This window comes from Pseudochaenichthys georgianus, unplaced genomic scaffold (assembly GCF_902827115.2).
Source record: "Pseudochaenichthys georgianus unplaced genomic scaffold, fPseGeo1.2 scaffold_609_arrow_ctg1, whole genome shotgun sequence".
Taxonomy (NCBI): Eukaryota; Metazoa; Chordata; class Actinopteri; order Perciformes; family Channichthyidae; genus Pseudochaenichthys; species Pseudochaenichthys georgianus.
The window spans coordinates 42,610-63,400 of record NW_027263167.1 but is presented as its reverse complement, the minus strand read 5'-3'; the positions used below and the strand labels follow the sequence as shown (position 1 = coordinate 63,400).

At 40.7% G+C, this 20,791-nt stretch overlaps 2 protein-coding genes across 3 annotated transcripts in view; one reads left to right on the top strand and one right to left on the bottom strand.

Annotated features, from left to right (window-relative positions):
* Window positions 1-256: 256 nt before the first annotated feature.
* Window positions 257-2,142, bottom strand: LOC117443423 (serine/arginine repetitive matrix protein 5-like). Of its 2 annotated transcripts, none has more exons than XM_034079404.1 (4): window positions 2,067-2,142; window positions 1,931-1,989; window positions 389-1,859; window positions 257-311 (listed from the first exon to the last, which is right to left on the bottom strand). In XM_034079404.1, exons 1-3 carry the CDS (start codon window positions 2,087-2,089, stop codon window positions 433-435), a joined length of 1,509 nt encoding a protein of 502 aa, XP_033935295.1. In that variant the 5' UTR covers window positions 2,090-2,142; the 3' UTR covers window positions 257-311; window positions 389-432. The 2 variants fall into 2 exon arrangements, with proteins under 2 accessions (XP_033935295.1, XP_033935297.1); XM_034079406.1 differs by having other exon boundaries at window positions 389-1,856.
* A 7,761-nt stretch (window positions 2,143-9,903) lies between these two features.
* parp10 (poly(ADP-ribose) polymerase family member 10) overlaps window positions 9,904-20,791 on the top strand; it is an 18,059-nt gene continuing 7,171 nt past the window's right edge. The window contains exons 1-6 of the mRNA XM_034079409.2: window positions 9,904-10,003; window positions 12,524-12,699; window positions 14,935-15,177; window positions 16,208-16,438; window positions 16,965-17,983; window positions 20,146-20,358. Of these exons, the coding sequence (XP_033935300.1) occupies window positions 12,525-12,699; window positions 14,935-15,177; window positions 16,208-16,438; window positions 16,965-17,983; window positions 20,146-20,358 (1,881 nt within the window). The 5' untranslated portion in view covers window positions 9,904-10,003; window position 12,524. The remainder of the gene's footprint in view (window positions 10,004-12,523; window positions 12,700-14,934; window positions 15,178-16,207; window positions 16,439-16,964; window positions 17,984-20,145; window positions 20,359-20,791) is intronic.

Sequence of the window (20,791 nt, the reverse complement as noted above, 5' to 3'; positions counted from 1 at the left end):
AAGCAGATATCTCACACTTTTGTACATTTGCAATAGTTTAAACTAGAACTATTGAGACATTTGTTTTTGCTAAGGGGATTTTCACAATCTTTTGTCAGCGCTGTAAAGTATTAAGATACATTTTCCAAATTTGTTTTGTAAAGGAAACATTTTTGCAACACCTTTTAGACACTAGAGGGCACCAAGCTTACATCCACAAGCACTCATGCATTCACCATCCCACAATACAAGGTGAAGTAAAGACACAACCAGGTGGTAAATTCATGTATTTATTTAAAAATAAAATATTCATCCGAGGACACCAGCTGCACCTGTAAGAACAAACACACATTAGTCACCAGGTTTAAGTTAATGTATAGAACAGCAAGAAAGCGAGCACAGTACTCACCTGCTATTGTCCCCACTTTGGACTGACACGAAACCATTTGGCATTTATGTGAGCACTCGGGACTTGAGGTTTGGGAGGAGCAACCTGAGGAAAGATGTAGGCCTGGGGTTCAGCCTGCCTCTGAGGGGCCACGTAGGCCCTGTTGGGAGCCTCGTAGGCCTGGTTCGTTGCTTGCCTCTGAGGGGCCACGTAGGGCCTGTTGGGAGTCTCGTAGGGCCTGTTGGGATCCTGTTGGGAGTTCCGTAGGCCCTGTTGGGGGTCCTGTTGGGGGTCCTGTTGAGAGTCCTGTAGGCCTTGTTGGGAGTCCTGTTGGGAGTCTTGTAGGCCCTGTTGGGGGTCCTGTTGGGAGTCCTGTTGGGAGTCCTGTAGGCCTTGTTGGGAGTCCTGTTGGGAGTCCTGTTGGGAGTCTCGTAGGCCCTGTTGGGGGTCCTGTTGGGAGTCCTGTTGGGAGTCCTGTTGGGAGTCCTGTTGGGAGTCCTGTTGGGAGTCCTGTTGGGAGTCCTGTTGGGAGTCCTGTTGGGAGTCCTGTTGGGAGTCTGCTGCTGGGGAGCATTGTAGGCCTTGTTGGGAGCCTCGTAGGCCTTGTTGGGAGCCTCGTAGGCCTTGTTGGGAGCCTCGTAGGCCTGGTTTGTTGCTTGCCGCTGACGGGCCACGTAGGCCTTGATGGGAGTCTGGTAGGCCTGCTGGGGCTTCCTGACACTCACTTTCTCCTGCACAGGAGCCTTCAGCCGTCTGATAGCATTGCCACCAAATGTATCTGGGATGATGTGGGTCTTGGTCGGGGCTAACTTCTTACCAGAGGTTCCCTCTCTGGACGATTTGGAGTCGTAGCTCGTTGAGTAACTGCGAGGCTTGACGATGGGACCATTTCCTACATTGGACTCAAGAGAAGTGGCATAACTTGAGGCCATGGAAGTAGCCTTGTAGCTTCCTCTGGCATTTCCTGCATTCCCTGAAAATAGTTTGTATGGATTCACAACCTCAGTCTGGCTGGGGTTTTTAGGAGCTGAGGGACGGGAAGGTTTATCCGTTTTAGACACTAGCTTAGCGCGAACACTGGAGGAAGTTTTGGTCCGTGCAGGGATTTGATTTGGCTCAGGAGCGCCGGCACCAAACAGGCTGGAAGACTTCCCCTCGTCCTTGTTGCTGCTCTTACTCAGAGAATCGCTACCGGCAATAGCAGTAGAAAGGCCATAAACACGCTGTTTAGGCACACGATTCAAGTTTGGTTTTGACACTGAGCTGCCCTGCACTAACCTGACTTTAGCCAAGCCACTTTTAGCTGGCTGTGAAACAGTTTGTGTGTAGCCACCAGTAGAAGGCCCCCAGCTAAAACGACTGCCCACAGCTGAAGGTATGTATAAGTTTCTGCTTCGGGCCTGTCTGAGTCCATTCTGGAGATAGTTGTCACCAGCTTCCCGATTATTTTGCCTGAAGCCAACATATGTGTTGTTGTTCTTGCTCTGTGCTGCTAGAGAAAAAGAAGAATATTAAAGCCACAGTCATTCACAGCACTTACGTGAAATGTTGTGCTTAGCTCACCTTGTGAAGCCCACAAACAGCGCACATGCTCTGCTTGAACCAAGACAATAAGGAAAATCCTGCACAGAAAAGATGTAAACATCAGAGAACGCAGACAGCTAACAACAATTAACTTTGCATATCCGCAGAAACTTACCCCAAATGAACTCCACAAGTCATGATTCTCTCTCTCTCTGTGTTCCACCACAGCAGTAAAGAACCAGTAGCCCCAAAGTGACTTGCTCTGCTTGTCTGAGCAGCAGAAAGGAGGCTTTATTGCAGCTTGCAGCCAATCAGGGCCTAATGAGCTGATTGTCTACAGGTGCTGCTGTGCTGTCAGGGTGGCAACTGAGTGCTGTTGATTTTCTGATTTTCTGTCACCTCTGAGTTCTTAAGTCCTGTGCAAAAAACTGTAAGGTAAAAGAGCAATATCTCAAACCCCTAAATGACCATTTTGTACGTCAGACTTTCTCACAAAGGGTTACTTTCAGTTGTTCAAGAAACTTGTTTGTTTTTGTTGCATTTCTCAGGGTAAAATGAAGAAAGTGAGAACAGAAAACATTTGGGATTTATTGAAGTAATTGGAGAGCAAAAATATGTTTTTGTTTCACCCTGTTGTTACATTACATTACATGTCACTTGTTAGACGCTTTTATCCAAAGCGACTTTCATACTCAATACTGTGGACAATCCACACAGGAGCAATTGGGGGTGAAGTGTCTCAGGGACACAACGACATGTTGACTGCAGTGGTGTTTGAACATGTGACCCGCTGATCTGAACACAACCCACTACACCACACGTCTTTTTTTGCTTGTATTTTGGTACTGTTATTGGTTTTGTGAATATCTTTAGGACAAAGAAAAACAAGATTCAAGTTTGAATGTTCATTTGAGTTTTTCTTTTGTTACAAGTCCTTTTAGTTGGCTGTGGTATTAGAGACTGTGTGCATGTTTGTCTGTCCTGCTTTCAGAATAATCATATGTGCTCACTCCGTCACAAACACATGCGTTTTCATTAAGATAAAACAATTAAATACACTTGCAAAAACAGTTTTAGGCACGCTACTTCTGTACTTGTGTTAAAGTGTTTCATACTACATTGGCTGATTGAGTAAACCATTCTTGTGATATGATTGATTTATGCACAATCCCTAGAACCATAAGCAACACAACACAGGACATTGAGCAAAAAAACATTAAAGGTAACAAAGGGAAAGTGATTGAAATGCAAATGGCGGTGAAGTATTTGCATAAAGTTTGTAAACAGATTGTTTAATATAGTTTTGCTGTTGTTTATGCAGCCCATATTTTCTTTATTCATTGATATATTTTCACAGTTTCTAGGTTCTTTGTACAAAGTGGAGGCAGGCAAGAAAAACAAATATGTCCTTTCACGGACAATGAGTTGGAGCGCTAGCCAAGTGTTACATGTTGATGTCATTATGTTCAGGAAGTAAACAAAGGAGTCCAATGTGGGTGTTTCAAGCAAGTGAGGGGGGAGTGTGTGGGAGAGAAACCCCCTCTGGAGGGAGCACAGGGATTAACTTTGCAATCAAGGGATGGTTTTTATCTCTCATCTTAACACACACTAGCACTCATGTACACCCAATATTACCATGTGGCAGCAGCGCTGGGCAGCTCTGCGTCGTCCAGGTTGGTGGGATTCATCGCAGCCCCCCACACATCCAACCCAGTCTCACGGCATTTCGTGTTCACCAACACCATTTTTAATCTATTGATTCGTGTTCACCAACACGATTTGCCCCTTTTTTTCGTGTTGCACAGCACGATTTTAAAAGCAATGTATTTCTACTGCTTGCAGCACGTCTTTTTCTCCGGTCGGGTCGTGGAAGACCGGAAGCTGTGTGGTTCATAAAAACATGTTCTTACTCAATATCAAGCCACAGTTATTGCTTTTATTTTAAATCGTATAATTTCGGACTTTTGTTGCCGTCTGTGAGCAAAATAAATGGGGCTCAGAGCCTCAGAATACGGAAATCTGTATTTTAAAATATTTTGTTCCTTCCAATTCGTTATTCTTTTCAAAATAACACACTGTTATTTACTCACCAATAACACACAATTATCCTTGCTTTTATTTATTGGTTTAATTCCATAATCTCGGGCTTTTTTGGTGTCCGTCAGGAACTGAATTTCAAAATAAAAATAACCGGAAACAGACGTAGGCCTATAAGGGACATTTCGAGCATCATTGCGATTGTCAACATTTCTGAGTTTAGGATGGCCGAAGAAACTACACTACCCATAATCCCCAGCTATCGTTTAGGACTACAGTTCCCGTAAGGTTACGCAGAGCGTCAAACAGCTGTGTGAAATGGAACGAAACCACGCCAGACTATCCAAACTGGAATCGAACACCCTCCCAGAACAACACACTCTCACTCCCTAAGCGTCCAATAGCGACGTTTGGTCAGTGTCCGTGGCGTCCAATGGTGACGCTCCTAGGCTCCTTCAGCGTCATAAAGGGACGCAAATAGCTTTCAACTGATTGCAATGTATTCCCATCTGCGTCGGGATTTGACGCTCATGGAAGCACGGCATTCGTTTATGCCGGCTGCCCTTAAAGGCAATGTGAGCGTCCATTCCCATTGGATAACGGAGAATTGTATACCCGGAAGTAAGTATTCCTCTTACTGTCGATTGATTTTACAGTGATATCTGCACTACTCATCGACTAAAAAACACCAGATTATCCTTGTTAATTACACAACATTGATTGGTTTAAATTGTGTGCAATGCTTTTGTATTTTTCCCCTTCGATTCGGAGAAACAAATATTTTTTCTGAGTAAAGTATGGCAGAAGACACTACACTACCCAGAATCCCCAGCTATCGTTTGGACTACACCATGTGCTCTGTTTGACAAACCCCGTTTTTTTCACCATTCATTCCATGGCTGGCGTCTATGTCACATGATCTTCAAATTTCTCCCTGCAGAAAAAGAAGACATGGCTGAAATTCGTTTTATTCTCGGTAGAAAATGCCTATTTTAAAGTTAGTTTGGCCATTAAAATGGGTTTTGATGTCATTTGATGCGAGAAATATGAGTTGTTATTTCAGATTATGTGTGCTGTGGATGTACATGATCTTTAGTTTGCTAGTTATTACGAAGATTACTTCAGGAAATCGCGACGTTTTCATTGTTACCAAGGTGGTTGCTAGGGACGCTGCTATCGATATTATTTCTGTTATGTTGTGTAACTGTGTAATGGTGTTATCTTTATTGCTACCCCCTTCCCCGTCAATGTATAGTGTTGGTCCACAGCCTAAACATATTAGTTTAACAAAATCCGCATCTAAAGATAGCCTACGTTATTTTCCCCCTGTGCAATTCCAGTCTCACATCTCACAGCACATCGTCATTAACAAATACCGGAAACAGACCGAAAACATTTAAAAAAATAATACTTTATTCCGAGTGTGCTTGCTTTTCTCTTTGAAAGTCATCACATAACGGCATTGTAATACACGGTTCGGCTGCATTACATATTACATATCTGCTGTAGTTCTGTATTTATAGAGCCCTGATGAGAAGACAAACATGAGGAACTGAAAACGTGACGTGGATCATAAATATATCAGCCATTAAACAACATCTTACATTTCTTTTCACACAATACGTCTCCTTGCAGTATCAACACTAATTCAGCTCACTTTTATATTTGATCCAATTGGTAGATAGGCTGTATTTACACCATAAAGGTGAACAGCTGATATAAAGGGACACCTGGTGGTTAAAGCATGTTATTGAATTTAATTATTTTTATTATTAGATATTAATACGATCCCTATAAAGTATATTCATTACTCGTTATTCTCTACTAATAGTTAATTAAAGACTGTATGTAATGACTATTTTGCACATCCCTTTCAAGATTTCATGGTTTTCTAAGGTTTATTGACATATCAATATCATATAGGCCTACACAACTGTGGTGTAGTTCTGCAATGAATGAAAAACTTGGGTTGCAGGTTCCTCAATAGTGCATTACAAGACATCTATCAATATGTGTGCATACCTCCAGAAATGTTAACTATGTTGAAGCACTTATTTTAACTGATATTATACATAATGTATTATACTCTTATAAGATGTATGTAGATATTTAATCTCCGGCCTTGTCAGGTATTGAACAATCAATAAATAAAGAACACAGAATTGTTGAATATAAAACACAGAATTTGTGTGATTATACTAAATGATTTTCAAATAAACACAACTGCATATTTAACTGTTACACATGCTGATGTAACGCAAATGTTCCAACTTGGGATCAATAAAGTATATCTTATCTTAAGCTGATCGATGGCTACTGCCATATTTGCAAAATGTGCCTCTGAACCTTGACAAGTGCATGTTTCAGGCTTATCAATTCATGTAATGTAATGTTATCACAGGGGTCACAAACATAAGACCAGCTGTTAAATAAAGCTCTTCTGACCTTAGCTGGCATGTGGGTATATATATTAATACTGCCCATTATGGGCACAAGCAATTTTCACCCATTTATTAATTATATGTTTTAAATGTGAGTGTTTCCTGTCCCCTAAACCTCCAGGGCAACACACTCTCACTCCCTAAGCGTCCAATAGCGACGTTTGGTCAGTGTCCGTGGCGTCCAATTGTGACGCTCCTAGGCTCCTTCAGGGTCATAAAGGGACGCAAATAGCTTTCAACTGATTGCAATGTATTCCCATCTGCGTCGGGATTTGACGCTCATGGAAGCACGGCATTCGTTTATGTCGGCTGCCCTTAAAGGTAATGTGAGCGTCCATTCCCAGGAGTAAAGGATGGCAGAAGACACTACACTACCCAGAATCCCCAGCTATCGTTTGGACTACACCATGTGCTCTGTTTGACAAACCCCGTGATAGTCCTCAAGCTCTGTGATTGGAGAGTGTGCTCCGAGGGTTAAACCGATTCTCGAACAGCACTTGAAATGGGATGGAACCACGGCAGACTGTCCAAAACTGGATTTGAACGGGTCCACCGCGTCCCCCCACCCCGTCCCCAGAACTACACATGCTGGCTATTCTGTTTCGCAACATGTTCTCTATGGCACGTCTCTACTGGGAGTTGTAGTTTTAAAAGACGTTTTCGTATTTCCCATAATAAGAAGTTGCCAGTATTAAACTGTGTACATCCCTGGAGGTTTAGGGGACAGGAAACACTCACATTTAAAACATATAATTAATAAATGGGTGAAAATTGTTTGTGCCCATTATGGGCAGTATTAATATACCTGACAAGGCCGGAGATTAAATATCTACATACATCTTATAAGAGTATAATACATTATGTATAATATCAGTTAAAATAAGTGCTTCAACATAGTTAACATTGCTGGAGGTATGCACACATATTGATAGATGTCTTGTAATGCACTATTGAGGAACCTGCAACCCAAGTTTTTCATTCAGTGCAGAACTACACCACAGTTGTGTAGGCCTATATGATATGTCAATAAACCTTAGCAAATCTTGAAATCTTGAAAGGGATGTGCAAAATAGTCATTACATACAGTCTTTAATTAACTATTAGTAGAGAATAACGAGTAATAAATATACTTTATAGGGATCGTATTAATATCTAATAATACAAATAATTAAATTCAATAACATGCTTTAACCACCAGGTGTCCCTTTATATCAGCTGTGCACCTTTATGGTGTAAATACAGCCTATCTACCAATTGGATCAAATATAAAAGTGAGCCGAATTAGTGTTGATACTGCAAGGAGACGTATTGTGTGAAAAGAAATGTAAGATGTTGTTTAATGGCTGATATATTTATGATCCACGTCACGTTTTCAGTTCCTCATGTATGTCTTCTCATCAGGGCTCTATAAATACAGAACTACGGCAGATATGTAATATGTAATGCAGCCGAACCGTGTATTACAATGCCGTTATGTGATGACTTTCAAAGAGAAAAGCAAGCACACTCGGAATAAAGTATTATTTTTTTTTTTTTAAATGTGTTCGGTCTGTTTCCGGTATTTGTTAATGACGATGTGCTGTGAGATGTGAGACTGGAATTGCACAGGGGGAAAATAACGTAGGCTATCTTTAGATGCGGATTTCGTTAAACTAATATGTTTAGGCTGTGGACCAACACTATACATTGACGGGGAAGGGGGTAGCAATAAAGATAACACCATTAAACAGTTACACAACATAACAGAAATAATATCGATAGCAGCGTCCCTAGCAACCACCTTGGTAACAATGAAAACGTCGCGATTTCCTGAAGTAATCTTCGTAATAACTAGCAAACTAAAGATCATGTACATCCACTGCACACATAATCTGAAATAACAACTCATATTTCTCGCATCAAATGACATCAAAACGCATTTTAATGGCCAAACTAATTTTAAAATAGGCATTTTCCACAAGAATAAAACGAATTTCGGCCATGTTTTCTTTTTCTGCAGGGAGAAATTTGAAGATCATGTGACATAGACGCCAGCCATCGAATGAATGGTGAAAAAACGGGGTTTGTCAAACAGAGCACATGGTGTAGGCCAAACGATAGCTGGGGATTCTGGGTAGTGTAGTGTCTTCTGCCATCCTTTTCTCAGAAAAAATATTTGTTTCTCCGAATCGAAGCGGAAAAATACAAAAGCATTGCACACAATTTAAACCAATCAATGTTGTGTAATTAACAAGGATAATCTGGTGTTTTTTAGTCGATGAGTAGTGCAGATATACTTACTATACTTACTTGCCTTTAAGGGCAGCCGGCATAAACGAATGCCGTGCTTCCATGAGCGTCAAATCCCGACGCAGATGGGAATACATTGCAATCAGTTGAAAGCTATTTGCGTCCCTTTATGACGCTGAAGGAGCCTAGGAGCGTCACAATTGGACGCCACGGACACTGACCAAACGTCGCTATTGGACGCTTAGGGAGTGAGAGTGTGTTGCGTTCTACATAATGCATTACAAGTAAACTCCTGCAATACTAATACTAGTACTAGTAATTGTATTTAAGGAAAAGTACAACAATAATTATTTTCAAAATATAATATAATAGAAATAGTGCAGAATCTCTGAGTACTTCTACTTTTACTCCAGTTCAAGATCTGAGTAATTCTACTTTTACTCAAGTACAAGATCTGAGTACTTCTACTTTTACTCAAGTACAAGATCTGAGTACTTCTACTACTTTTACTCAAGTACAAGATCTGAGTACTTATACTTTTACTCAAGTATAAGATCTGAGTACTTCTACTACTTTTACTCAAGTACAAGATCTGAGTACTTATACTTTTACTCAAGTACAAGATCTGAGTACTTCTACTACTTTTACTCAAGTACAAGACCTGAGTACTTCTACTTTTACTCAAGTACAAGACCTGAGTACTTCTACTTTTACTCAAGTACAAGATCTGAGTACTTCTACTACTTTTACTCAAGTACAAGACCTGTACTTTTACTCAAGTACAAGATCTGAGTACTTCTACTACTTTTACTCAAGTACAAGATCTGAGTACTTCTACGTTTACTCAAGTACAAGATCTGAGTACTTCTACTACTTTTACTCAAGTACAAGACCTGAGTACTTCTACTTTTACTCAAGTACAAGATCTGAGTCATTCTACTTTTACTCAAGTACAAGATCTGAGTACTTCTACTACTTTTACTCAAGTACAAGATCTGATTACTTATACCACCTCTGGTTCAATAACACCAATATAAATGTGCGTTATATTTATCCATGGTGGAGTGACGTTCATGTACTCTTGAAATAGACTATTATGCACAATTTCCATTATATTCTATTTTATTTGTATTTACTTGCACTATTTGATCTGTTTTATTGCGTTGCACTGTTGGAGGAGCCTGTGGCCTCAGATTTTCATTGTTATAACTACTCTGTAGCTATGTACAAATGACAATAAAAGCCTTGAATCTTGACTAAAACACAGTCCTGATAAACGGTGTGTTCCCCTTTAAGTGACGCCGCCCCCTGCTGGTCAATACGCAGCACAACACGGAAGTGTTTACAATCCTGGTTAACCCGTTTGGACCGAACGACTTTAGCATATGTTTTCCTTGTAGCACAGGTAAGTAATACTTTAAAAACCCTGATAATCCTTCGTGGAAATATATTTTTATTATTCGGTCGTAATGTTAAAAAGCGTTTGCACTTAAATACAGCTTCATACCGTCTCTAAAGAAAATAGCAACTGTGGCTACATACTTTCACTTTCTCAGAAATACATGATAAACTACGCAGAAGGAAACCAAACACTGTTTAATGTAATGTGTGTGTGCAGCAAATACACTGATATATATGAGGATTTTTGATTACTGTGACGTTAGCTGTTCTACAGGCCTAGCTTCCTGTCGGCTAGCATCGCACAGTGTTGTGTGTAGGCCACAATTACTATGGCTGATTTCGAAACTGTCCACTTATACGCGAAGAAATCCTTAAAATAGCGTTAAATACTGCAGAAATGCTGGTATTACGCTCAAAGTGTGGTGTCAAAATGTAAATAAAAAGAAGTTAGTGTTGTTTATCAGAGGTGGAAGAAGTACTCAGATCTTGTACTTGAGTAAACGTAGAAGTACTCAGATCTTGTACTTAGTAAAGGTAGAAGTACTCAGATCTTGTACTTGAGTAAAAGTAGAAGTACTCAGATCTTGTACTTGAGTAAACGTAGAAGTACTCAGATCTTGTACTTCAGTAAAAGTAGAAGTACCAGAGTGTAGGAATACTCTGTTACAGTAAAAGTCCTGCATTCAAAATGTTCTTCAAGTAAAAGTAGAAAAGTATTCTCATCAAAATATAGTCAAAGTAGCGACAGTAAAAGTAGTCATTGTGCAGATTGGTCCATTTCAGAATAATATATATGATATGTTTTATAATGATTGATCATGAAAGTGTTCTCAAAGCTGGTGAAGGTGCAGCTAGTCTGAATGGCTTTATAGACTGCAGGGTAGCTGGTGGATTTACTCCAGGTGGAACTAAAGTCTGATTCAACACTTGATTATATTTCACATCATTCATCAACATCTGTGAAGTAACTAAAGGTATTAAATACATGTAGTGGAGTAGAAGTACAAAGTAGCATGCAATGGAAATACTCAAGTATAGTTCCTCTACAATATACTTAAGTACAGTACAGCAAATGTTACTTTACACCACTGTTGTTAATGAAGTAACGTTATCAGTAAACATCTTCCTTTTGCTACAAAACAGAACAAGTCGTGTTTGTATTGATTTACCAGAAATATACTTTAAAAAGTTGCATGGAATTGAATCAACACACAGTTATCTTATCATATATAGTCCTTCGCACAAGTTTGTTGAAGTATGGTATAATTAAACCTTATATAATAACCAATATGTATTGTTAACGATGTCGTCCGATTTGTATTAAAATACAAAAGAAATCCAATGAATGTCATTCTCAATAATACATTTAATCAAATGCAAAGTTGCATGTGTTACTACAGACTAAAATCCTATTATTTAAAATATGTATTGTCTTAAGTATAAAGAGGCGAAGTCCCTCCCTTTCCTCCATGGGACCTTATTTCTGAAAAAGTATGTATTGAAGTCAATGGGGAGAGAAAGATTATCTTTCGATCCTGTTTGAATTGTGCCACAAATTACACACATGATGTTTGTCAATTTAAAAGATAATTCTGCAAGTCAAAAAAATTAAATGTGTCGTGAAAATGTGAAGTAACACTCGTATTTTTCATAGTCTTATATTTCAACAGTTTTACGACAAACTGTGACTTTTTTGACTTGGAAATTATTTTTTAAGATGGACAAACATCATATGTGTAATTCGTGGCACAATTCAAACGGGATCGAAAGATACGTTTTCTCTCCCCATTGACTTCAATACATACTTTTTCAGAAATAAGGTCCCATGGGGCGGAAGTAGATAGGGCTGCTCGATTATGGCAAAAATCATAATCACGATTATTTGGGTCAATAATTGATATCACGATTATTAAAAACGATTATCCATTTACTTTGAAAACATCCGTTTATTGAAAAATAAAAGTGTGTTGTATTTACCTGAACTTTAAGTATAATTCAACTGAAAACACAATACAAATATATTTTTTAATAATAATCGTTTTATTACGTTGTTTTCGTAATCGTTGCAAGCGAAAATCGTAATCGAGATTCAAATACGATTAATTGAGCAGCCCTAGAAGTAGATGGGCGGGACTTCGCCTCTCTATTGTAAAATATCCTGCGTTTTAGTGTGTATTGTCATTAGAGAGTGGAAAATGATATGTTAATATGACAATTATACAACGGCGTGATACAGTACATAAGGCTGCATTATTTACACGTTTTTAAAAATCGTTTAGGGGAGCAGCGAAATGTCACCTAAAATAAAAAAAAATTGTTTTTCTAGTGTGACCAATATTTAATAAAAAAGAAAATTGTAAATCAGATAATAATTTCTACAAGGAGAGCCATTACAATTGTGTACTAACACATTTCTGCCATACCAATCGGGCTCAGAAATGGACGTATGAAAGGTAAAACAACTCGGGTTTACAGGTATAACATAAAGTCAGTAAGCCTTTAAACAAGGCGTGTGTATTCTCAGGATGCCGGTTGAAAGCCTGGAGGAGCGGACGGTGGAGGTTCTGGGTCTGCCTGCAGCCGTGGATGAAGAGCTGCTCTTTCTCTACTTTGAGAATAAGCGGCGCTCCGGTGGAGGTCAGCTCGTGTCCGTGGAGAAGACGGGAGACCGCGCTGTGCTGGTGTTTGAAGAAACAGAAGGTACTGATGCATATATCATTCATATATTTGTTATCCTCCGACTGGAGCTGCTCTTATTTTGAAACGTTCCTCATCTCCATTTCTAGGTGAAAGTGACAGCTTTGCAAAACAGGAGATTGCAGCAGTATTATTGTCAACATTAATTTAAATTTCACATATATATATATATATACAGTCAGGGCCGGCCCTGACCAATTTGCCGCCCTAGGCAAGATTTTAGCTGGCGCCCCCCCCCCCCCCCCAAAATGCAGACACTCACTATGATTCGCGCGTGCATGGTTGTGGCATGACCACCAAAACAAAGATATTGACACAAGATGTGTGCAACTGTATTTAGTTTCCTATCCATTTGAACATGATTTAAGTGGGGGGGGGACCTCACCTCCTCTAGGGGGGTCCGGGGGCATGCACCCCCGGGAAGACATTTTTTTTTAATAATGAAGTTAAAAGCATCAATCTGGTGCACTTTGAGAGCAACATTAGGAGATATGGAAACATCTCTCAACACCCTGATGAAACACAACTGTAAGCAAATTTTCTTTTTCTTTATGGATATTTTACAAATCACTCCCCTTTCAAACTGTATTCTTGTTTATTAATAACAACTTTTTTGTACTGTCAGTATTTTATACCTGTTTTTCACCTGTTCTCTTATTTTTTTATAATGATGAGGTTATCAGAGCCTCTCAGTCTTTCAGGAGAGAGCTCTCTAAAGCTTTCCCCCCGCGGCCGCTTACACAGTAAATTCCAATGTTAATAAAAGCACACAGAAGCCGTGTATGTTTTTTGGGAGTTTGATTTATTTGAAATGAATACAAATACAACATTAAAACCTATAATTGCACACTAAAACCATTATTTCAAAAAAAGAACAATTTCACATAAACCTTTGGCTTTTACTGGGACTGGGGCAGTTCAACTTGATTTGGGGGGGGGGGTGCCCTAGTTTATGGGCACTGTACGCAATATAGGCGTAGTTCTGTTAGTATAAGATAATAAGATGTACTTTGTTGATCCAAAATCTGGAAATTGTGTTGTTATGAAAAAAAAAATGTCTAACTTTTTTTTTTTTTTACATTTTCGCGCCCCCTATGGGTTGATGCGCCCTTAGCATTCGCCTATACTGCCTATGCCGAGGGCCGGCCCTGTATACAGTACCAGTCCAACGTTTGGACACACCTTCTCATTCAATGGTTTTTGATTATTTTAATATGTTTCACACGCAAAGCTGTCATCGAGGCAAAAGGGGGCTAATTTGAAGAATCTAAAATAGAAATCACCCTTTTTTTGTTTACTAGATAATTCCATATGTGTTCTTTTATAGCAGTGCTTCTCAAAGTGTGGTCCGCGGACTATTGGTGGTCCGTGAGCGCCCCCTAGTGGTCCGTGAGTATATTGGTACAAATCAATTTAAGTTTTCCGCACTCTCACGGGAATATCTCCGCAATGGAGCGAGCTTAAGTTTCACTTTCGATTGCATGATATAGCCCAGATAAACACCTTCGTCACACTTGCTGCCACTTGTTCGTACAATTTTCAGGCGATTTGTAATCCGTTCTAGAAAAACGATGTGAATTTGGATATCTGTGGAGTTAGGCGGTCCGCGAGTGTTTTTTTATTGGTTAAGTGGTCCTTGGTATGAAAAAGTTTGAGAAACACTGTTTTATAGGTTTGATGTCTTCAGTATTAATCTACAATGTAGATAATAATAAATTAAAACCTTCGAATGAGAAGGTGTGTCTAAACTTTTCTCATTTAAACTCTGGACGAAATCCAGAGAATCAGGTGCACACATGCATGATTGTGTCCTGCACTGACTTACTGGAAAGACTCCTTTTGTTTCTGAGGGGGTAGAGCATGCAAGAAGCACGACATGATGCAGAATACATCGCTAGCTGGTTCTTAGTTTGGCCTCTCTTTGAATTGTTCTAACTATTATGCGCCAACCTCATCAAACAAGTTTAAGGCTTGGGACAATTAGTAACTATATGCCAAAATGGGATCAAAGTAAAAGTAGAAAAGTATTGGCATCAAAATATAGTTAAAGTACCAAAAGTAAAAGTAGTCATTGTGCAGATTGGTCCATTTCAGAATAATATATATGATGTTTTATAATTAGAACATTAAAGTAGAAAACATGTTGTTGGAAGAATATGCGCATTCAAGAAAATGAATGTACCATTAAAGTTCTGTATGCTAATTCTTCCTTTGTTCCTTCTGTGATCTTTTCCACAGCTGCAGCCCAAGTCCTGTTTAAAGAACACCACGTTCTGCACAATGTGGAGCTGAGTGTGAGGAAGCCAGCCTCGAAGGACCGATGTAGACTCCTTCTTCGGGGGATCAAACCGAGCACAAGCAGTGAGATGGTGGAGCTCTATGTGGAGATCATGATGGGGTTGAACATGCCGGACTACACCCTGTATCCCTTAGCTGGGAGAGAATTCTTCCTCCTTCACCTCAGCCAACCCTTATCAAAAGGTGCTTTCATCCTTACACATATGTTCTTGGAAGGCACTGATTTTTGTTTTAAAGTCCCCTATTATACTGTCCTTCATCAATATATCACAGCTCTCAGATATATCCAGAGCCTGTCTCTGATTGGCTGAAACACCAAACAGATCATTGCAGCATTACCCATAATCCCCTCTGTTTCAGCCCTGTTTCCAAAGTTCTGATTCTCTGTCTGTTACTTTAGATGAAAATAAGGAGCCCCTCCCCACGCCCCTCTGAGAGAGACTTGGTTACAAAGAACTCAATGGGCGCTTTCACACCAAGTACTTACCTTATTTGCTGATTGGCTAATGGTTACACAAGCCAAACAATCGTTATGACATCATAAAGTGGCCAAAATCTGATCAGCTCATTTTCAGACAGGTTTCTATAGAAATGGATCAAAAAGAGAGAGAATCTTTGTTCCTGAAACTTTCAGAGTCTCTTGACACAGAGGGGACACATGTTGATGTAGAAGAGACATGAAGAAGAGGGGACACATGTTGATGTAGAAGAGACATGAAGAAGAGGGGACACATGTTGATGTAGAAGAGACATGAAGAAGAGGGGACACATGTTGATGTAGAAGAGACATGAAGAAGAGGGGACACGTGTTGATGTAGAAGAGACATGAAGAAGAGGGGACACATGTTGATGTAGTAGAGACATGAAGAAGAGGGAACACATGTTGATGTAGAAGAGACATGAAGAAGAGGGGACACATGTTGATGTAGAAGAGACATGAAGAAGAGGGGACACATGTTGATGTAGAAGAGACATGAAGAAGAGGGGACACATGTTGATGTAGAAGAGACATGAAGAAGAGGGGACACGTGTTGATGTAGAAGAGACATGAAGAAGAGGGGACACGTGTTGATGTAGAAGAGACATGAAGAAGAGGGGACATGTTGATGTAGAAGAGACATGAAGAAGAGGGGACACATGTTGATGTAGAGGAGACATGAGAAAGTGCATTTTGCATAATAGGTGACCTTTAATATATTTTTCTGTTTTGTAGATTTCCAAAACCTAAGTGCTAAGATCTCTCAGAGGAAACTCGACGGCGCGGTCGTAACTCTTGAACAGATTGAGCAAACGGACTCGCTCTTGCTGGAGAATCTGCATCCTGGCACCACTGCAGACCTGCTCACTTTGTACTTTGAGACCAAGCGAGGAGGGGATCAGAAAGTGAAGGAAGTGACGATGCTTGCAGAGGGAACAGCCAAGGTGTCCTTTGTCAAATATGAGTGTAAGTTTTAGATTGTACAACCTTTTAAAGAGTGTCTCTACTTTAAAGAGTCCTCTCCTGCTGATGTTCAGGTGTATATCAGTATGTAGGGTTTCTACTTTAAAGAGTCCTCTCCTGTTGATGCTCAGGTGTATATCAGTATGTAGTGTCTCTACTTTAAAGAGTCCTCTCCTGCTGATGTTCAGGTGTATATCAGTATGTAGTGTCTCTACTTTAAAGAGTCCTCTCCTGCTGATGTTCAGGTGTATATCAGCATGTAGTGCCTCTACTTTAAAGAGTCCTCTCCTGCTGATGTTCAGGTGTATATCAGTATGTAGTGTCTCTACTTTAAAGAGTCCTCTCCTGCTGATGTTCAGGTGTATATCAGTACGTAGTGTCTCTACTTTAAAGAGTCCTCTCCTGCTGATGTTCAGGTGTATATCAGTACGTGTAATAATATCCCAACCTATATGCTCATGTGTTGTGTTGAGGTTTAGATTAAGCTTCTGTCAATGTCCTAAAGTAATGTTTATGTTTCTTCCAACAGCTTTAGGCCATATCCTGGATCTCACGCACAAACTGGACGGTAATGACCTGGTCGTGAAGCCGTACTTCGACTTCCTTCAACCCGCAGAAAGTCTAACTTCACAAGACTCTGCAACTGGAGGCCGAGAAACGCCTGAGAGAAACGAGGAGGACATCCCGATGCAGACCAGTCCTCCAGTGGTGGTCCATGAAAACAGCCAGACTCTCTCTCAGATGTCCTTAAAGCCTCTTGTCGTCCACGCAGAAGAAGTAGAAGTTGCCGCAGAGGAAGTCATGGATCAAATGGAGGAGGTTGAATTAATACTCTCAAGCCATGTTGCTATTGCTGACCCACTAAAACTCTCAGTGCTTCAACAAAGCATCTTTCTAAAGGACACTAAAAAGGCACACCCGAATTTCACCATCCACATTAAAGACAACGGCGTGCACATCGAAGGAACTGACAGACAAAGGGTCGAGCAGATAAAACACGACATTTTGGACTGTTTCGGCAAAATGGCCGAGATTCCTTTGACTCTCGAGCCAGAAGAGGCTCAGTTCCTTGCAAGGAAAGATGTCAAAGGGCGACTACTGGAGACCGTAAATCAACCTGCGTCACCTGCTTTGTACACTGTGACAGATTGTAAAGTCTCGATAACCTCGCTATCCCAAAACTCTGCTAACGAGGCTTGTAGCTTTTTAAAATCCCAGCTTTCTCACTTCACCATACCGGTGGACGCAGAGTTTGAGACCATGCTGTATTGCAGAGAGTGGACAGAGTTTGTGCAAGCTCTGAGTTTCTGCTCTGTAAAGGTGTCGGAGCGAGAAGGGAATATCGATGCGTTCACTCTGAAAGGGATGGAGAGTGAGAAGCAGACTGCAATTATGGGCTTTCTCACAACACCCATTGAAAGGGAGACTGTTATCCCCATGGAGCCAGGCATGCTGAAATACATCCAGATCCATCGTCACCAGCTGATGGCTGACATGAACCAGGTGTCCATCTTCCCCCTAGAAGCAGAGGACGTGTGTGGGTTAAAGGTAAGTGTCGCTCAATCAATATCACTTGAGGAAGACTGCAGTGCACTGGTTTTCTAGCTACAGTCCTATTGGTTTCTTTTGCCGTTTCAAAGTGACATTTCGTATAGTTGAAGTCAGAATAATAATAATAATACATTTAATTTCCAAGCGCTTTTTCAGGTGCTCAAAGACGCTTTACAGTTAAAACGAGAGAAAATAGAATAAATATTAAAATAGCAAAACAACATTACCGTACTTTTCGGACAATAAGCCGCGACTTTTTTCCCCATTTTGTTTGTACAGCTAACGGCCACTAGGGAACCTCCTAAATCTATGGATTTTACAGGTAAAATTAACCACCTTTAACACTATGGGCTCTATGACCGGTCCGCGCCCGCCACCTCTAAGCGGCGGGCTCCAGCAGGAAAAGCTGGAGGCCGGAAAAGAGTGAGACAGGTAGCGCGCCAAAGTAAAAGTGGAACCGAGAGACAGAACGAGAGCAAGACAGACGGACAATTTATAGTCCGAAAAGTACGGTACATTGCTTTTTTTTTTTAGTAAGTGCGATATTAAGTAGGCAAATGAACTCAAACACGTCATGTTACAATTCTTTTGCTGCTTGCTACAAAAGGAAAACTTGCATGGCTCTCATGTCAGGGGTACTTGAGTGAGTGACATGCAGGCTCTGCATGCACAGCAAACCACCAATCGCAATCATTCTTGATCAGATAAGGACAGCAGGATAACCGAGCTGGCTCAGCTTGTTGCTCTGATAACTTAAGATCCAGAAGTCCGTGACTAAAATCCTTCATCCGGTTAAATATCGTTACAAAAATACCAATTGTATAGCGTTCAAGAAAGGATGGTTTGCGGACAACAAAAACGGTCTTTTCTGCATTTTGACTTGAGCCGTCCCTTATGTCTGTTTACGTTAGTGAGCCGGATCATTTGGCTCGGCTCTCTTAAAGCGCCGGCTGTGTCGGCTCCCAAACGGCTCTTCATGTTACCATAGTTTACCACGGAGCCTCAGTTTCGCCGCTGCGAGGCTCTGGTGCTCGCAGCTCACGCGCATGCTCCACTAAAACCCGTGTTGTCTTGTAGCAGGCACCTTCGATGTCGGGGAAACGGTCTTCAATACTCAGAAAACAATCCCACCAGACTCCTTCGCCCCTCCAACAGAGGGATGTCCGTGTCCTTTTTCCTTTTCGTCATTTCAAGCGATAAAAACTCTCGATCTTCTCTCGAATTATTAATATTTTTGGACGCCCTCGGCTCGCGTTCAGGGCGTCCCGAGCTGAATAAAGGCGTCAAATGACGGCAAGACGCCCCCCTGGTGGAAACGCTGCTCTCGAGGTATATTGCCTCAAAAGTTCAGTTATAAGTTAGCAAAATCAATCAAATGTAGGTAAATGATGCTTGTGAGTGTTGGCAGCTTAAACCAGAAGCCTCAGATTGATTATAATAAGGAGAAATAGGAAGGGTTTATTTCAAGCTTGTTGTGTAAATAAGTCATTGGGCTTTTTTCTTTTCAACTAAGATATCTTAGAAAATGTTTCCAACTTGAATTGACTGCATTCATTTGAAAAGTGGGCTTATTAACACATAACACATGAATGTGTAATATATGTTTACAGATATATTTAAGAAGTACAATATAAGACCAGCACAAGTTTCATTTCATTTAGTCCGCGGGCCGCATTTGACCCCCGGGCCGTAGTTTGGACACCCCTGTTCTAGATATATTGTGACTTAAACTGATATTGATTATCTTCTTTATGTCGGCCTTGTTTTAGTTGGCTTATATACATTTTGCTGCTTCTAAATGTACCTCATCCGACCCCACTTTAAAAACTATCCCTTTAGCATTGCTTTTGAAAAAAAAACTTGACTCAGTAAATTGTTTCATCCATTATGTTATCACTCGTCCTTGGCTTGAGCTTCAGCCTCAGGATCCATGTGTCTGTGATCCTCTCCAGAAGGGAAGTAGTCATCACATACAGAGCATCAACTAGTTCCTGAGCAGTGTCCTTCACACGCACTTTATCCAGAGAGGGAGTCACACAGTCACAACATGGAGGACTAGAAAGCAGTACTCAATGCCAACCCTTTAGCATTGCTTTTGAAAAAAACCTCGTGTCAGTCCCAGTTCATCTTTTGTCTACCTCTGTGAATGTTCCTGATAGATCCATGGCCATGCCACCGCTTGTCAGATGGCTGAGGAGGTGTTGCAGGACGTGGTGACCTCTATCTGCACCAGAGTCATCACAGTGAACGCTCCAGGGGTCACGCGCTTTTTGGAAGAGGCGGACTGCCAGCACATCCTGAAGGAGATGGACAAGAAGTTTCAGGTGTACATCAATCTGAAGGCGGTGCCCTGGCAGCACCTCGCGCACCAGGTAACGATGGGCCGTAGTTTTCCATTGTGTTCATTGTTGAGTTCTCACACACTTGCGCGCCATTGGCCGGGTATATTGGCCGGGTCATCAAACTCCCGTGCAATGTTTAAAAGCATTTACAACACTTTTTAATATGGCTTTTAATTTGGGTTAACTTTCAATTCTCACGAGTATCATTGTCCATGTTTTACCGTTTAGCTTTTATTTTACATTTTCTTTTTAAAATAGTTTTATTTGAACTAGGGCTGTCGCACGATGTCCTAGTTAATTAATTGCACGTTTTGTATAGTTCTAAATGTACCTTATATTTTTCTAGTTCTTAACCTTATCAACACGAGTGGACAAATATGCTTTATGTTTATGATCATTGGAACGATGACAAATTCTCTCCTGAATATTCTCAACACAACAACCTGGAACACCTCTCTCTCTC